This window comes from Pezoporus flaviventris, unplaced genomic scaffold (assembly GCF_033815535.1).
Source record: "Pezoporus flaviventris isolate CSIRO_AGI_PZ_B2104156 unplaced genomic scaffold, CSIRO_AGI_Pfla_v1 ptg000070l, whole genome shotgun sequence".
In the NCBI taxonomy this organism is placed as follows: Eukaryota; Metazoa; Chordata; class Aves; order Psittaciformes; family Psittacidae; genus Pezoporus; species Pezoporus flaviventris.
The window spans coordinates 2,053,895-2,073,603 of NW_026892618.1; the positions used below are offsets into that span (position 1 = coordinate 2,053,895).

Below are 19,709 nucleotides of genomic sequence, written 5' to 3' on the forward strand. Positions count from 1 at the left end.
AACCATGAGTTACAGTGGGTCCATTGTATTGTATTAGTTGACACTTCATCAAACATTGGTAGATGAACAAAGTGCAACTAATTAGGAGTACTAGAATAGTGTTAGTATTAAGATTAGTATTTCTTTATTTTATTTTTCCATGTGGTTTCCAAACAAGGGGGGAATAAAAGGAATATATCAAAGACCTTTGCATCCTCAGACTTCAGGTTTGTCCCATGTTAGCTGCTACACAGGGCAGAAAACTGAAATAAGCTACATTAGAAACCATGTAGGAAAGCAAAATTTTGCAGGAAATTGTATGGTTTTATATCTACCACTTCACTTTGAACAAATCTCTGAGGTTCAGTGGCTGTCTGGGAGCGTGCTAGCGGCCAGAAAGTAGTGAGCGCAGGGGCTGCTGTAGGCATGATAGGATTCTTAATGAGTCCTGAGTTCTGTGTATCATTAGGCATCACAGAAGAGGAAAGTACAGCCCAACTAATGCACGTTCAAACTGTTGTGGTGGAGCTGCTTTTGACATGCTGTTATGCAGAGTAGAAGTGTGGTTCCAAGGATAATTTGAAAGGATCTTCTAAAAACCTGAAAATTCTAGCAGTAGCTTATTGTCCTGGTTTAAGCCCAGCCAGCAACCCAGAACCAGGCAGCTGCTCTCTCACTCACCTCCTCCCCCCCTTCCTCCCCCCTGCTCCTGGAGGGATGGGGAGGAGAATCGAAAGAGTGTAACTCCCACAGGTTGAGATAAGAACAGTCCAGTAACAAAGGTATAACACAAATCACTGCTGCTACCACCAATAACAATGATAATGGAAATAACAAGGGAAGAGAATACAACCACTCACCACCCACCAACCGATACCCAGCCTGACCTGAGTAACTTCCCCCAGTTTATATAGTGGGCATGATGTGCTGTGGTATGGAATACCTCTTTGGTTAGTTTGGGTCAGGTGTCCTGTCTGTGCTTCTTCCTGGCTTCCCCTCCTCCCTGGCAGAGCATGAGACTCAGAAAGTCTTTGGTCAGAATAAACATTACTGAGCAACAGGTAAAAACATCAGTGTTACCAGTATTGTTCTCCGGCTGAGAATCAAAAACACAGCCCTGCACCAGGTACTAAGAAGGAGAAAAACGACTGCCACTGCTGAACCCAGGACACTCATCACAGCTGTTTCCCATCCGTCTCTTACCAGATACTGTGTGATAAGCTAGAACACTGTTTTATCCTGAGGTGTTGTATTGATACAACAAAAGAACTTGTCAGGGAAGAGCATTTCTTGGGTACATACAGTGCACTGAAGTTCCTCAGATGCTGACTGGCTCAATTTTAGTTGGAAGTAGATAAATGTAAATGAATAACACATCTGTTTTGGTGATATGACCTTGGAGGTAACAGGGCCAGCAGTCTTCCTCCAGGATGAAATGTAGATCTGCTGCAGTTAGAAAAAGGAAAAGTAGGATTGCTGGGTACTTTTGAATGTTGCATCTAGTGCCTCATGCCCAAAGGCTGACAGATTAATCCTGTTTGTCAGTGACTGATTACTCCTCTGTACAATACCAAGTGAGGCATGCATGTACCTGCGTGCACTTCCAACAACACAAGGAGAAAATGATGCAAAATGATAGAGATGTACAAGATCCACTGATTGTCTCCAGGAAGAGACTTGAGTTCATACGCATACATGCTGGCTTTTCACTTAGTGACCTAATCCTTTAATTTCACTTAAATATTAGTAACCCTCAAGTGAAAATAAATCATTGTTGGCAGCCAGGCCAGAAATTTTTTTTTAGCTTCCTTTTTGCCAACAAGTATTGTAATTTTCTCTTTTACTAAGAAAGTTTCTGTGACATTTAGATCTAGTCAAATTTTGAGACAGACCGGATTATTGGAGGTTATTCCCATCATCTCCTTTGAAAATCTCAGTTTCTACAATTTACTCTGGGTTCCACCCATAAAATGGTGGCTATTGCACATCTCTGCAGACATCAGTTTAAATCAGTTGGTTCAAATGGCCAGTATCTGTATGCTTTATACACAGATGGGGAGTTAGGAGCTACAGCAGAAGACTCACATTAAACCTCCTGTGGGTGTCAAATTTAATAAATTATGCTAGCCCCAGTCTAGGTTTAGGCTTCTCATCACATGCATAGGTATAGTACCTCAGTTTGTTTGGCTTTCCAGCCAGCTGGTGTTCCCAGGGACTAATAAATCTTGCCCTAGCAGCTGTGTCTGGAATTTGGGCTGCCTTTTGTCTGTTGCTAAGTTAAGCCATCGTTTCTTAAGAGAATATTCAACTCTGGTGTCTGTAATTTATCTTGAGTTGTTTTTAATCCTCATAGAGATGTGAGGAGGTTATATATATCTGATTACATCCATAAAGGTTTTTAGCTAATTTTTTTTTTTAACAAGCATATGGTTTGTTTGGTTTTTTAAAATAGGAGATCAGGTCAATGATAATTTTTTAATGTATCATTGGGAATGCAAGAGATAAATGTGTGAGATAAATGGAAATGTGTGAGATAAATGATAATTGACTAAGGGTGAAAAAAAAAAAAAACAACAGTCCCCTCCAAAGTTAAATCTCTAGTTTTCATTTGTATTAAGACCCTGAAAATACTAAGCAGAATAATTGAGTGCTAATGTGGGAAAAAATCAGGCTAATATGGTGACAGAAGCAAAAACTAGCGCAGAATTCATGGGTGGGAGAAATTAGGATGAGTGGTCCTACTGCAGGTGCAGGGAGGAGAGATTCTAACCTGCTGGATGGCCAGAAGCCAGATGTCTGAACTGACAGCTTGCAGTCCTCCCCTTTGTAGAAGAGAGATTGCAGAAATACTGTTTGCTGTGTGAACTGGAATAGGATGGTGGAATATGAGCAGCACTATATACATGGCTACAGTAATTTGTGTATGTGAGTGCTAATAATTAGCCTTGAGGATTACAGATTTAAAGCACTATTTTAAAGAACCTGTACTGGAGATATTTATTTTTCCTTCTTGAATACCCACCATGTGACCAGCCTTACTCTTTCAATGAATGACTGGTTTTGATGGAAGCCCATTTAGATCAAGACTTCTGAGTTTCCAAAGGCCCACTTCTTTCTGAATCAGAACCCTTCTTCCCCGCACCTGCTATATTAGTATGTCATTTCCTATCTCTGCAATACTTTGTGGATCTACTGCCAATCAAGCCAAGCCGAGCACATGGCCACGGGTCTGAGCAGAACTGCGCAAGGCCATGGGGGCTGTGCTCCCTGGCCCTCACCTCCTATCTGGTGGACTTTGTGGAGAGCTGGTACAGAACATGCTTTTCTCCTGAAGGCTCAGTGTAGTTCTGCCTCAACCCTGCAGCTCTTTGTATTCAGAGGCACAATGGAGGTGGCTACTTTTTGCTTACGGAGCAGCTAGCAGCAAAACGTTGCAAAGTCCTAGTGGTACTGTTTTCCCCATAGAGTTGCTCCTTTTCCTTTCACGGAACAACCTTGCTGGAATAGCATTTTTCTTTGCAGATGGAATTGGAAATACAGAAATAAATTATAGAGATCCAGGGTGTTTCCTGTCAGAATAAATATTTAATGAGAACAAGGATTGTGCTCATTCAGAGTCACGGGGACTGATACTGAAGTACTATATGTATGTTCATTTTAATGTATAAAATACATGGTTGGACTTAAAAATGCAGAGGGAACAGCCTCAGGGGCAAGTGCACATTAAGTCTGTGACAGCTGTCTCTGTGGGTGATGATAATGTAGAAGTATCTTCTTTTCCTAGCCATTTTAATTTATGTGCAAATCAGTCAGGAAACAGAGGCATCTTAAAGTACTTACTCTCCAAAGCAGTTCTTGGAGGCGTGTGTGCTTTCACGTTGTATCCAGACAGTGTTCACTCTGACTAGCTTTTTTTAACTTTTCCTAGGTCAGATTAAAAAAATATATGAATAATGACATACTGGTGTTCTTTGCTTTGGAACAATGTACAGAACTCGTACAAAGCATGTTTATTTGTTTGTACATCCATGCTAGTTAATATGAATTAACTAGGGAGTGTTGCACTTACAAGTTGCTTTCAAGTTAAAATGGGAATTAAAGTCATGATCTGTGAGTTTTCAGCTCATCTTTCCAAGGACATGGCATGTTACAGTGGGCTTGGGCTTTGTAAAGAGTTCTGGAACAATTACTTGTTCTGTTAGGCAAAATGAGAGAAAGAATAAATTCCAGTCTCATTTTCCTTATTGCTCACAACTCCTGAATAACTGGTCTATTTATCACAGTATCCAGGATGTCCCATGCCTGTGTGACTTGTCGTCTAAACTGGGGGGTCCCTTCCCTGCTAGCTCACTTTGTTCTCCCCTCATTCTGTTCCTCCATCTCACCAAAAGCCTGAGCCTTTCTCTTCATAAGCCTCTGTCAAGTATTGCTGAACCTTTGTTTGCCTGTTTTGAGGATTTCCTACCTGCCTGAAGGTAGTTTGAAATGGTTTTTCTGTTCAAACTTATATTTGGAATACCTATTAGTTTTTCAAAGCACAGTCATTAGGACTGTAATATCTAATGGTTGCTTTGTAAGTGTCCTCAGAGGTATTAATAGGCTCTTCTAACATTGCATAACAATTGCCTACAATTTAGAATAGAGGACACTGTCAATCTCCCAGTACAGCCACTAATGCATTTTATGAACGTGGATGATCTCTGTCTGCATCATTTTTTTATTTCTAAAATGGAAACAGTAGTATTTTGCCAGCCCCTAACATTCACAGGGGGAAAAAAAACTTACCTTTTTTCTATTTTTTTATTTTTATTTTTTATTTTTGAATGCTTTCTAATTCACAGATTAAATGATCTGGAGACAGAAACAGAGTGAAATTATTTTTGAAGAAAAATCTCAGGTCTTCTATGTGAAAGGAGATCTCCATGCATTTACAATAAACTAAGGGACATACTACATTAAAACAGTAGTTACAGATGTAGTTCACAACAGACTTTTAAGGACAAAAGTTACCATTATTACTATGTCTAGGTCTCCATTCATACGCTTCTGTTTAGATAAGAACTGTAATACAATCTGTTCTCTTTCATGCAGGCACAGGCTTGCTACAAGAAGTGGTATATCTAGTGAGTCAGGGAGCTGATCCAGATGAGATTGGACTAATGAATATAGATGAACAACTTCCAGTCTTAGAGTACCCTCAGCCTGGTCTGGACATCATCAAGGTACAATTTATTGCAAAGAAAGTCTTTCAGCATTTGGGTATCTTTTTCCTCTGTTCCATGTTTATCACTTCATTTCATCCTGTGTTGTCCTTTTCATCACTGGACTTGCAGAGTTTGTTGGAATGATTCCATGTATTACTAGGTTATTTTAAAATTGCTTTTATTAAGCTTTGTTATCCTGTAATGCTTTAGAAGTTTCTCCATGTCCTAAATATCTTGGCAGTGGGTTTTCTGAATAGAAGTTCTAGGCCTTCCTTGCTTAGGCAAACAGAAGCTGCCCAAATGAGGCAAATTTTCTTTAATGCCTTCCCTGAGTTTGCAAAACAGTAACTACAGATACAGAGATCTATGGATGTATAGACTCACTGCTCTGAATTTACACATCTAAATCCCCAGAGTCCCAGGATTTGTAGATCTACAGACTCTGTACATGTAGTTTGAGGAGTTTGAAATACTCCACGTGAAATGACACTCACAGTGTTCAGAATCACTCAGACACTAATGCCATGGCATGTAAGTGTGATCTTTTCACTGCTGCAACTACTAATGATACAGGCATATCTTGGAATGATCAGGCAAAGTATGGGATTCCATCCTGTAACAGCTACAGTGCTTGTTGAACTGAGCACAGATAGATTTTTAGCTGCTTCTGGTCAATGACAACTGTGGCATCAGCCTGTTTTAGGCTGAGGGTATTTAGGGGTTGGAGGTTGCTTTTCTTTTCATCTCTGTGACACCTAGTCCAATGAGACCTTAATGCTATGTTGATGCAAGTAAGTGGTGGCAATAGTGAGAGGTTTAGTTTCAGATTATGCATTGTTATCTATACAATGTGCTAGCAACTTGATCCAGTATGAATTTATGCTCTGAAAGATGTTCACAAATTCAGATAAACATTTGGATTGTCTGGGCCTACTTCTGAAGATCAATAAATTGAAAAAGTAAAATTTTGAAATTAAGAAGTTAGAGGTAGGGTTTTGAGAGCTTCTGATATTTTTCAAGGAATTTTCGTGGAAGCATCACTGGAAACAAAGTTAATTTCCTACTAAGAATCTTCAACTATGACACTCTTTTCCTGAGAAGGTCCTACAAATGAAAGTATTTTGAAAACAAAACGGGGGGAGAAAACCCCCAAACCAACAAAAAAACCTCAACACATTACCTGGCTCTTCAATATTAAAAAAACAGATGTAATTTCCTGACCTAATTTCTAGTCCTTGACCCCTGTTAATTTAAGAAGTAAATTTGTGTATGAGACTCACTATAGTAAAAGACTTCAAGCATGATAGTTCAGGACAGCTCAGGATGTGCCAAAACCTAATGCATGGTAAGAAATGTTTTTATCTGCTTGTATTTTAGGAACTGACATCTCCTCGCCTTATAAAAAGCCACCTACCGTATCGGTTTTTGCCTTCAGACCTCCATAATGGCAATTCAAAGGTAAAAATGAAATTAAGTCATATTTGTTTGACTATTTTGCCAACAGTAAGTGATATGGGAAACAGGATTGGAGGGGAAAAGCTTTCAATAAGATGTTTTTTTTTTTCCCCCGTCATAGGTAATATACATGGCTCGCAACCCCAAAGACCTGGTGGTGTCTTATTACCAGTTTCACCGCTCCCTAAGGACCATGAGCTACAGAGGAACGTTTCAGGAGTTCTGCAGAAGGTTTATGAATGACAAGTGTAAGGAGCTGTTATCTCTGCACATGCTGTTACACATTTGTTTTCATCTCTGCATTCCTTCTGCAAGTACAGAAATGAACTGGATAAAGGTGCATTTGTTTTGCATATACAGCCAGGAGGTTGCTACAGATACTGCCACATGGACTTAGATTTGTCCATGCAAAATATGACCATACCTTGTAAATGTCTTACAACATTTGACCCCATAGGCTAAGCATTGTACTACTTAGCTCAGGTAAAATTCTGATCTACTCTTCTAAAATTCAGTTTGCAAGGTACCAGGTACCTTGTGAAAAGTGGTGAATACTCCCAGCATCATTTTATTTCCGTTGTACCTTATTGTTAAGTACTTCTCAGGAGTCCTTCTGATCCTCAAGGATTTTTTTTTTTTTCTGGTAATCCATTTAATACTTTTACTTCATCCAAAATCTCAGTGTTTGTCCCGTGTAAGATACCAGTTAACACATAAAAATCTTTAGCTTGCATGAGATTGCTGTGGAGTACATTAGTAAGTTGAAGTGATCCCCTGTAAGAAGGCAGTTGCAGTCTGCTACTGGCTGACAAATACACCTCTATAATAAGAATATACTAACCTGCTTTACAGCAACTCATCAGCTGCTCACCCAGTAACTCCTTTGAGCAAGGGCTGTTTCATGACGCACCCACCCACTGTGTTCCCACTCAGGCTGCACTGCCTTAAGGAGCTCCATGGCACTAGCTCAATAAATTTACAGGGAGGGCAAGCCCTGTGTTCTCACGTAACTGGCTGCCACTGGGCTTTTTGCCAATGGGTTGCCACACTTTCTAGCTAGGAATAGAAAAAAATAATTACTGCCTTCTGTTTCCCTACAAAATCTTCTCTATGATATCTTAATGTGACACTAAGAATTCACTGGGTACCTTGTGCTCTGAGAACAGGATCTCCTCTAGATCCACTGCAGTGAACTTCCCTTCAGCCTGGAATTTGGAGGAGTTGATGCTAAAAGAGCTGTATGACACTAAAGGGAAGACTGTATAATACTAAATGGAAGAAAAAAGTAAAAGCATATCAGTGGAGGTTATTTAACAGGCCTTAAAAACCTTTCTACAAGTTTGTGCAGGGTGGATAAATGTTCTTCCATTCCATCCCACCTTCAGCTTTTATTTTTACATTTTCCGAGAATGGAATGTTTGTCTGAAGCCCATGATCAGGAACTTCTGGACTGGAGACATGAAGGATGCATTAGAAGGTCTTCTAAGATAGGAGAAAGGTTCTGTACACTTTTTGATGTAAGTCTCCTAGGAGTTATTTATACCTTCATCTTGTAGCAGTTAGCTGATTTATCACAACCTCCCAGAGTCAGTGCAACATAACAGTGTGTTCTGTCTCCATAATTGTGCAAATGGAGTGTTTTGCATTTAGCTCATGTTTGCACCTCATGGAAGCAGTACAGCAGCAAAAAAAAAAGACACCAAAACAAACAACCAAACCTTCATAAGAAGTCCAAATATTGCTAGATGGAGAAGCACTGAGCCCAAATGACACAATCCCACTCTTTTTACCCCTCCTTATAACTGACAACCTTGAAACAAATTCAGTGCATGTTAACTATCTTGTTTGAAAACATGACTTGGATAGGGATTAGTCTTAAATGTGCTAGTTCTTTCCTATTATCCTTGAAAGCTTAAGGGAATTTCTTACATAAACCGTAGTTAAACTCTACTAACATAATCTTGAGGGAGATTCCTGCCTTGTACCTCTAACAGCAGCTAGGAGCATCTTTTGCTTGACTGTGTTAGCTTCATGCATGAATTTCTTTAGGGGTGTATGGAATGGGAATAACAAAATGGAATTTTTCCAATACCTTTATAAAAATTGAAAATTATTCAGCTGATTGAAATAATTTTCCCGTGAAACTGACCTCTTTGTCTATTGAAAATATTCCAGTTACCAAAATTAAACAGTTGGGTTTTTTTTAAGGATAAAAAAAGTGGCCTCAATATACAAACCTAAAAAGTTTAATATTTTTCTATAGCTCCTTTGCTGAAAATATAAACTCGGCCAAAAAATAATGGGGAAGAACGTGAAAAACTGCTCACCATATTTGCTTAGCTCATTTCTTAATTATCTGAAGTACTTTGGGGGAATTTATCACAGTTAACAAATATGCAAGATTCATTTCTCTTTGGGTTGTCTTTCTGGTAATATTTTCAGCAAAAAGAATTCTCTACATAACAAATACAACTGTCTGAACCTCTGCTAGACATACATGAATTGACTAAAATCAGTGCAAATGCGGACTTTATCAGAGAAGTGAAAAACAAAGGAGGAAAGTTTTAGGGGGGAGTTAAGGTTTCCAGTAACCACTGCCTCAGCAGTGCTGGGAGCACAAGCCCTCCTAGCATAGCACCTCAGCTCCTCTTCAACTCCTAAACTGCACACAGCAGACAGGGGGAACTGAAGACAAGCTGCTAGTAGTGTGCAGGAGGTAGGAGGCATAAGCTTTTCATCATTGGCAACCCTGCATGCTGGGCCTGCTCACATCTTATGATACGTTGGAAGTACCCAATCATATCACTCTAAAAGCTTTTAGGAGCATTCAGCACCTCATAGGCATCTTGTTGAAGACTGGATTTATTGTGTAATTGAGGTACCTGATAGCATAGCTTCAGCTGTGTTCTGGTGTGTCTACAGCAGTTGTGTGGAAGTGTTTAGAAAATAACAATAGAAGAGACTAGGTTTTAGATTTTAGCTGCGGGGAGGATAGGGTGACACAAAAGATGTAATGATAAATAGAATATTCTGTCAGTACAGCCTATGTTTTTTGGGAATGACCATGAAGCATTTTGTAGGCCTATGTCCTCGATATGTGTTTAATTAAGAAAGGACAATGGTTGTTAACAATTCTCTGTCTGTAACAGAGGGTGCTCTGTAGAACTTTCCATGAATGCTGTATCTAGCATTTCTTCTAATTGAAGGAAGCTGCAGTGGGATATGGTAATTGCAGGAATTCACACAGGTTGGAGCCACTAGAAATTTGCCTCCTTCAAAGCTATCTGTATAATTTTTATTTTGGTTCAATTTCATTCAGTAGTCAGATGTTATTAATACTGAGCTACAAGAGGTCCATCATAAAATATGGTGGCATTTTCAGCAGAAAATTTTATCTGTATGGTAAGTTAGTTATTTTGAATATTCCAAACTGAGAAAAACTCTGTTTTAATTAAATTCCGTGCTGTGCATGGCAGTGGGTCAAAACCAGATGTTCTGCTGGGGCTATGAACCATTCCAGTCAATTTATTTTTTTCCTTTTTTTCTTTTTTGAAAAGGGTTTAATAACAAAAGAATTTATTTTCCTCATGCCAATCATAATGTCTTTGTAGTAGGATATGGTTCGTGGTTTGAACATGTGCAAGAGTTTTGGGAACATCACATGGATGCCAATGTACTTTTTCTCAAGTATGAAGACATGCATAAGGTAGGTTAGATGTAGCAAAAAGGTATTTTTATTACATTTAACATCGGAGTGTTTAAAATACATAAAGTACAACTTTATGTCCATATTTGTGCTCCCTAATGTCTGATACCATTTTTTAAGCACCGGCATTCAATAGCTTCTGTGGACTTCCAGCACTTTAATAAACACAGCAGTTTACTCAGGAATCTACCTGAAGCCATAGGCATCAGACTGCTCACAGAGAAGGCAGAGATGTGTAACTGCTCAGTGCTTGCTGCCCTCAGTCCTGGGATTCATTTAAAAGAAATGTCTTGCAGTGTGTGCTGTATCAATGAGGGGAAAAAGTGTATCATTAGTATTTTTCCTATATATTTGACATTTATTCTACTTATTTGGTTGTTGTTACTGTCTTCTGTGAAACAATGTTGAAAACAATTAGAGATGATAGTGTAGTATAAGGTGAACATAATTATTTGGTCCTTACAATATGCTGGCTAATAAATCCACTTGTATTTTTTAATCAGAAATTTCGTAGATATACAACGTAGAACATTGGTTTTCATTTCCTATTGCAATAATGTAGAACATTGGTTTTCATTTCCTATTGCAATAATGTATTTTTGAGAATTAATGAAAATACTTCAAAATTTTTATTTGACTGGAAAACTAAAACAGGGAAAACGCAGCTTCTATCTCTAAACTACAGAAAGGCAAAATAAGGGTATAACTCAATAAAGTTGGGTATATTTTGTCAGCTTTACAGAGCCTTCTGATAGAGCAGGATGCTAAAGGAAGATGTAATACAATCAGAACAATTAAAAAGGTTAAGTAGGATTTATTTCAAATCTATCATTTGAATAATGGTAAATGCCTAGCCATGCACACTGGTGGATGCTGCTGAAAGCTGGTGGGCTCCCGGTATCTTCCTGCTTCCTGATAAACGTTGCTATGTTGCCCTTGCAACTCCAGAAGTCTTACTCATACTGAGGAACCCTGGAGTTATGGATATATAAATTAATGATTGCTTATTCTAAGAGGCCATCTTGCTAGATCCTTTCTACCTACCTGAATGCAGTCCCAGAAGCTAACAATGAAGGGCTGTTCTAATATTTGTAGTCATTTATTTTTACCAAGATCAAAATCAAAGTAATTTTTATATTCCTCCAAAATACACTGGTATTCCAAAGTAATGAGTTAAGGGGGTACAGGTGTCTGAAGTAGGAACCATCAGAATTACTTCACGGTTCCCTGGTCTAATATTCAAAAAGGCAAGCTTACATGACCATGTTCTCTGCCAACCTGTCTTACCCCAATTACTTAAATATGTTTATTTTCAGAAAATTGGAAGGTGGCAAAATTTTAAGACGGGGTGTTTCTACAATTCTGCATTTCTATTTCTTGCACTCATCAGGATATAACTTATTTTGAAATATTTAAACTAATTTAAAAAGGTCACTTAAGCTATTGTAAAATAAACTACTTTTTAAATACTGTCTTACAGGACCTAGCAACGATGGTTGAGCAACTGGTGAGGTTCTTAGGAGTTTCTTATGACAAAGCACAGTTGGAATCCATGGTGGAACACTGCCATCAACTCATCGACCAGTGCTGTAATGCAGAAGCACTTCCCGTTGGCAGGGGTATGTTTAAAACCCACAATAAAACTCTTATTGTGAAAGTTGCAAGAAGCAACTGACAATTTAGTAACCTCCAGGATGTGTTAAGATGTTGGCAAAATATTGCTATGGAAATTGTGGGAGATAACTGACTGTTAATGCAATTTGGGGGTTTGTTTGTTTTGAAAGAAATTTAGGTAGAAGTGACTAAAAAGGACGAAAATCCAGGACTGACAGTGTATATTCAACACCATGCAAAACACTGTGTTGGAGAGTCTTTGACCCGCTTCAGTGACTTGAGCTATTCATGCTGGGAAGACTGCACCGCTCCTTCTGAACTTTGGCATGTCATAGTCTACACAATTTCATACAGTTCATCCTGCCCTAAGCCCTTGGTTTTAAATAGATCAGATTTTCTAGAAAAGCAGATAATTCTAATTTGAAGGCATGAAATGACAAAAACCTGTATCTTTCCTTTTTCATAAGCTTTTTTCATTGCCTACTTTAGCTGTTTAAAATGTGTCCAGCTTCCAGATGCTTATTCTGGTGAGGTCTTTCTCTAGGAATCTGAAGTGCCCTTTAATCTGTTGATACATCTATCCTTTGATAATATCAAGAAATCAAACCTTCTCTCAGCTGTCTTTCTGACAAGCATAAAAGAGTGAACTCAGTAAGTCTCCCTCAAATTATTTTCTGTACAGCACTTAACAGCTCTTTTTCAATATGAGGGAATAAGATCAAGATGGTCAATTCGTGTGTCAGCTTCACATATGCTTTATTCAGACATAAAATCACTTTATTGACTCAGTTACTCCAGTTTTAATTGGAACTTTCTCCGTCTTCCTTGTTTGTCCATCCCTAGCCATGTTAGCACTTCTTGTTACAGCATCATATGTGAGGCATGTTTATTATGGCTACGAAATCTTTTCAGAGGAATTGATTTACAGGTTATTGTCTCTTACTGAGGGATACAATGATCTGAATACTTTGACCTGTAGGAGCCCTTTCCATACTACCTCTCTGAGCCATTCTTCATGTGCTCTGCAAATCATATCAGCTGTAATGTTTACAATTGTTTTCAGATCTCTGACGAAAATTTAAAGTATCTCCAGTCCTTTGTAACTACCAGTTCTGAGTTAGCCAGTTGTTTATGCATTTATTGTGTGTTTTGTCGACATATTTTATTTAAACCACTAAAATTACTTGCCTTACAAAATTCTATTGTATCTTCATATTTACCTTTAATCAGTCAAACTGTAATCTTACCACCACTCAGGTTTGTTTGAGAGCAAGTTTGCTTTCCCATGAAAACAGCTTCACTGTATTCTGTACTGCCTTTGCGTCTGTCTTGGCAGAGCCTTATGCCAGTTTTCTATTACTCAGCTCAGACTTGTCAGTTATTGACCCTGTATGACTTGTCCTGCTTGCACATTGGCACAAATATTTCAGAATGTCATACTTGGAAGAAAGCCATTGCTCACACCTCCTAGCAGGTGATTTTCATACCTGGTATGGAAAGGCTCTTGGTGCATTCTGTAGGGGCTATACACTCTTGTTATTACAGTAGGACCTGGAAACCAGATAGTGGATTCCTGGGCAGGTCACAGAATCATTAGTGTTGGAAGTGACCTCTGGAGATCATCTGGTCCAACCTGCTACCAGGGTGTTGGCACCAAGAGCAGATTACACAGGAATGCTTCCAGATGGGTTTTGAATGTCTCTACAGAGGGAAACACCATAACTCCCCGGTCAGCTTGTTACAGTGCTCTGCCACCCTCAATGCAGGGAAGTTCTTCTTCATGTTGAGGTGAAACTTACTGTGTTTTAGTTAATGGCTGTTGCTCCTCACTGTCACTCGGCATCACTGAAAAGAGTCTGGCACCATCCTCCTGGCACCCACCTTTGAGATATTGATCTGCACTAATGAGATCCCCTCTCAGTCTGCTCTTCTCTAGACTAAACAGGCACAGCTTCCACAATCTCTCCTCAGAAGAGATGCTCCAGACCCCTGATCATCCTTGTGGTCCTCCACTGGACCCTCTTCAGTAGCTCCTTGTCTTTCATGTACTGAGGAGCCTAGCACTGGACATAGCAGTCCAGATGTAGCATCACCAGGGTCAAGGAGAGGGGGAGGATCAGCTCCCTCGACCTACTGCCACACTCCTCCCAGTGCATCCCAGGATACTATTGTCCCTCCTGTCTGCAAGGGCAGCCATTGGCTCATAGTTTATCATCCACTAATACTCCCAGGTACCTCTCAGCTGAATTGCTCTCTAGTTAATTCCCTGTCACAACTGGGAGATGGCACCTCTTTTTGCTCCAGTTCATGGTAATGATGAGTTCTTGAAATAAGTATCTCAGGTTTGCTGGTTTGAGGTAAAATTCCAGTGAAGACAAAGTAGTTTGTAGTTTCACTGAAAGACCTAATATATTCCCTAGAGTTTCTGCTACAGTCTCCACCATATGGTGTGTTTTCCTGCTTTTAGTTACCTTGCTTTCAATTCCTATCCTAACCTCCCCTTACTACTTAAAACTGAAAATTCATCATGTAACACAACTTGTGTCTTTTGTGAAAACAGACCATCTCATTTGCAGTAGGATTTTAAGTCACGTTGCCTAACTGATTTGGTTATCAACCCACTTCTCTGCTACAAAGACAAGATCACAAAATAATGAGTCTGGTAAGACATCCTGAGGGTCTTGAATAAAGTGTTCTCTGTCTGTGCAAGATTTTACAGATAACAGAGCCACATTCTCCTCCATTGACTTGTATGTGACACAGACCCCTAGGTTTGTTCCTAACCCCCACAATCTGTGGAGCAGCAGCACAGCTCCATGCTATGCCTATCCCAAGCCCCCCTCCTTGTCCAGTGAAAGCCAGGAAGACAGTTGTGAAAGAAAGGTGAGGTTGTAATGAAAGAGGACATAGCTGCTGGTGAGACCTTCCACAGGCAGAAAGGTCAGCTTTTGTATCTGCTGGCCAGTTCATCTCCACCCAGATAAACGGGGTAATGCCAACTTTTGGTGCATGCACCATTCTGTACGTGGCATTAGTGTTTGTTGTTCTGTAGGGGAGCCTGCAAACCCCCAGTCAAGGAGCAGAGCCTCTTATTTGTACTGTCTGCAAATCTTCCAAAAAGAAGCCTCCATTTTATAATAGAGAAGGAAGGGAGCTGCAGCAGTTAATGTAATATTTTGTCATTTGTTCACTGTGTGCTTTTTATTAAAAATATCCTTATTTTGAATTTCTTTTGTTTGCTGTCTCCGGCTTTTACAATATTTTGTTGCTTCAGAATGCAGCTTCATTAACAGTGCTTTGTTCCTTCTCTGTTTGTTTCTGTGACAAAGAATGGTGGCAATAACATGACAGCTTATTGTAATTTGTTTCAAGTATTTTTAATTTGTCATTAGTTACATTTACTTTATTATTTTGCTTTATTTTAGTTCTTCGTTTTTTTTTCTTTTAGCACATTGGTCTTTACTCTGAAGATAAGCCTGACCTGCTGTGAAAGCAGAACAATGATTAGATATATTACTTATATTTGACTCTTATCACATCATAATTTACACAGTTGCATGATTCAAATCATAAACCAGGTGGGTGACTTTTTGACGAGCTATCAATTCATATCGTTAAAAAAGATGTTACAAATAATCCACTGTCTATGTCCTGTATAAAACTTGTCATTTGTCCATATGTGTTGTTAGGGAGATTCAGAAATAAAAGGCTTCTCTTTCTCAAGCAGAGGAAGAAAATGCTTGATTATCATTATTGAAAGGGAAAAACAAGCTTTTATGTTTTATGCTGTACTTTATGCAATTATAGTTGTCAGAGCAAAACTGAAATCAGTATCAGATGTGTTACAATTGCAAGTGTTTCCTTAAATGTGTGTGGGTTTGGGTTTTTTTTTGATGCAGAAGTTGTTTGGTGAAAACAATAAATGATGCATTTTCAGTCAGTTTCAGGTTCTTTTGATCTTTGGATCCTGAAAAAAAAACAGGACACTTATCATACCTTCAGAGTTATAGGAAACCCCTGATTTTTTAAAATGGCCCTTGCCATGCATACATACACCATCACGTTAGTGTGTAATTTGTAGATGCGTCAGACAGTTTTGTCTTTGGACTCGATTATAGAGTTGCTGCGTAAAAGCAATGGTAATTAAATTAAATGGGTATTCTTCTTATGCATCAAATGCATAATTAAGCTCCCTACATGTATTTTGGTTCTAACTGTTATGATTAAACTCTCTGGTAGCACAGTCCCAATTCTCCTTTCATTTATTCCAGTTGAACAAGCCTGGGTCTTTTCTTTATTTATATCCAACATAAATGACTAGAGAATTGGGCCTCTCAGTCTGGTTACTCCATGGGCTTTATTCACCAACAAGTAACCGCAGCTGACTTTGAGTTAAATAAATTTTGGACTGCAGTGGAGCAGTGATTAAGGAGGCTGCAGCCTTTGCCATCAGGTTCTGTTACTAGTTGGATTCAGTAGATTAGAAGAATACTCCATACAAGGAAGAAGTGTTCAGCATCTGTACTGCATCCACCAAAAGCTTCCTATTCTCTGTGTACAAAATTAAAATTTAAGTGGCACAAGCTGGGTGCATGGCACTTGTTCTCTTCTGTAGGTATAATGTAGGCACTTGTATTTAACAAGTGATTCTCTCCATATTGAGAAACATAAATTAATCTGTTGAGAAGATCTTTAAACATAAAATAATAGAAATTAGTAATGATACTACATCTCAATAATCAGAATTCAATAATCAGTTTAATACTCCGCATTCCATGTACTTTTTTGGATAGTTCTCTAACCATGTATGCTGGAGGCACAGTCATTTTGAGATGTATTCTTGTTAGCTGTTGGATTTATTGATACATTATTATTGTCTCATTGACAACCATAGTTTGAACTAAAACCAGAAATGCACTTTTAAATGAATACCCAACCCCAAATCTGTATTCATTTCTGATTCAGGCTAGAGTAAACTCTCACAAAAATCTGAATTCTTCCTGTATAGTACTCAGCTGATGCAGATACTGAGTTGTATAGTGCCTATTTTAAGGCTTTGTAAGGGTTGTAGTGGCGCAGTTGGGTAAGTCAGTGAATAGACTTAGGTCTTACTGAGCTTTCAATGGAAGCTAAGACTGATTAGCATCTCATAGATGATACTTAGTGCCCTACACAATTGGACTGTAGATATTTGTTGTCCTTTTATGTCTGCTCTCTGACTTGTGTTCCTTCTCTCCATTTCAGGACGAGTTGGGCTATGGAAAGACATCTTCACTGTTTCGATGAATGAGAAATTTGATTTAGTTTATAAACAGAAGATGGGAAAATGTGACCTCACGTTTGATTTTTATTTATAAAAAAATGTATGCATGCGATATCCAAATATAGCTAGAAGTGCTTTATGCATTCATTTATTACCTGCTGGATAAACTACTGTAGCTATTATGTGTAACAAGATTTAAAGAAAGAAAAACAATCAAAGTAAACCATATCAGATACAATTATCTTTGATCCTGAACAGCTGTTTATTTTCTAGTATTTTAATCCTTTGTCCACATGCAAGAACTTCCTAGACAATACTAGAATATACAGCTGTTATGGAATGTATTATATACGTATAAGGTATGTATCATATATGCAACTAGAATGTACACCTTTTCAGCCCCACATTGATTATTTAATGTGTTTTATAAAAACTTTTCACTAGGACGTAAATAAATGGCCATAAACCAAATAAAAAATTATTTCAGAGGAAAACAAGTAACAGGCCAAAACTGTATGCTAGAATGATCTCAGGGGTTAATTGTCACATTTATTTTTATAGCAGGTATATCGAGTATAAATAAATCCCATTCCAAAATAGCAACTGATCAAAGTGGGGTTCACGTTAGGTTCTGCACACCCTTATCTGTATAATTTGAGTAGGTCCTGTGCACTGGCATACTCTGCAAGACAGGCCTTGTTATGAAATATAGCTGTGATTGTCACTGTAATCCCTAAACCCGCCTCTGCTTTCAAGGATGACAGCACACAGCTGTCTGCCTGATGGATGAAGTTCAGTTCCATGCTGAAGGTCGGCAAACAGAAGCTTCTGAAGTCTCCAATTCTTAATTCAGTCCCTCAAAACGGGGCTTAAAAGCAAGGCTTCTGGTGCAGTTTTTTTCTTGAGGAATCAGTCTCTGACCTGTATTGCTTTTCTGTATAGATGTGAATTTCACCCATTAGCTATAGTAAGAGAAGATAAGGTGCTGGATATCTTCTAGTTCCACTAACAATTAAGGGTACTTAGCACTGTTTTGGGTTTGTTCTGACCCAAGTGAAATATAGGTGCAAGTGTAAGCAGGCAAAGAGCAGTACTGAAGGAAGATAGATAGTTTTAAAATACGCCACCAGGTGGGAGTATTGCACAAATTTTCATGCAGAATACAGTTTCAGTAATCCTTAGCCATGACTGGTCTGGATTGTGATCAGGATTCAAGTCTGCTTAATGTTTTTTTATTCTCTATGACAGGTACACAAACAGTCTGAAGCAGGCTGCTATCACTATTAAACTCTCAAGAATTACTTTATTGTTCTGTTAGATAATGACATCTATGCTTTTTAGGTTCTTGGCTGCAGGAGGCCCATTTTTGCTAGTCAAATATTCAGGCACGCCAAAAGCTGTGAGGAAGGACTAGCAGACTTTTAGTGTTTCAGTTCTGTTGGGAAACTGTCAGTTCAGCAACTGGCAAGTGGTGTAGCATGATGTGGCTTGACAGCACTTTTCCATGTATATTTGTGAGTGAAAATGCTTTCAGTGAAATTTTATTTCTATTTTTATATTTTTAGTACTGTATGAATATTAAGCACTACACGTTATACTTCTGTGCGTGCTTGCTTGCTTATTGAATAAAAGATGTGTTCCATGCATTGTGGTTTGCTCATTTTCTAGACCTCCTATTCAGGCCAGGTAGCCTTTGTACAAGCCATAGATTCTCTCCCCTACCCAGCCTCCTAACTTAAGACAGAAGAACCGCAGAAAGACAGCATCAACTGAGATGCAGTGAGCTGCCTCTGACAGTGGCCCATAACGAATGCCTGTGCGAGACTACAATAGAGAGCACGGGACTCTATGAGCATCTTTGTGTTTAATAGAGCTGTTCTTTCCTACCCTCTGAGTGGTGCCTTCTGTGCTATCAGATGAAATTCATCCAAGAGTCCAAAGTTTGGTCAGTGCTCATTCCTAGATAAGCCATGCTGATACTCTGTCTTTGCATGTCTGGTCCCTGAAAGCATTCTTTCTTAACATCCGTAGGTAGTAAGCACCTTCCTATTTTGACAGCTTGAACTTTCAGGACTCAGCCAAATGTCACCATGACTCTATACAAATGCAGACACCCCTTGGCCAGATGCCCCAGATTACCTCTGGAGAGAATGCCTCATTGATCCGAATGAACTGCCAATCAAGAAGCAAAAATACCAGAAAACCAACAGAATGATTCTTTTCTGCCGTCAGCATTCAGATTTGTTAAGCTGCTTCTGCTGAGGTAACTGCTGCAGAGTTAGCGCGCTAGTGAGATTTATCATAGTTATGCAGCTGGTAGCCCATTTAGTGATACAAATCTGCAAGACACGGGGAGGATTTGGAGGCTTCATTGCAGTGATAATTCAGATCACCAACAGGCATCCTCCTTTCCTGTAAAGAACTGAGTACCCTCAGTGTTGGTTCAAACCAGCCATCACTGGCCATATATCTTCATGGAAATACCAAA

At 38.9% G+C, this 19,709-nt stretch overlaps 1 protein-coding gene across 2 annotated transcripts in view; it reads left to right on the forward strand.

Moving 5' to 3' along the window:
• Window positions 1-18,865, forward strand: part of SULT4A1 (sulfotransferase family 4A member 1) — a 31,841-nt gene extending 12,976 nt beyond the window's left edge. The window contains exons 2-8 of one of the 2 annotated variants that reach the window (XR_009746716.1): window positions 5,071-5,201; window positions 6,561-6,641; window positions 6,760-6,886; window positions 10,250-10,344; window positions 11,825-11,963; window positions 15,407-15,536; window positions 17,203-17,317. Coding sequence is in view for 1 of the 2 variants with exons in the window: in XM_061472067.1 (XP_061328051.1) it covers window positions 5,071-5,201; window positions 6,561-6,641; window positions 6,760-6,886; window positions 10,250-10,344; window positions 11,825-11,963; window positions 17,203-17,315 (686 nt within the window). In the remaining variant the exon portion in view is untranslated. Of the gene's footprint in view, window positions 1-5,070; window positions 5,202-6,560; window positions 6,642-6,759; window positions 6,887-10,249; window positions 10,345-11,824; window positions 11,964-15,406; window positions 15,537-17,202 lie in introns of both variants that reach the window. The other variant, XM_061472067.1, reaches the window with a different exon arrangement.
• Window positions 18,866-19,709: the final 844 nt, after the last annotated feature.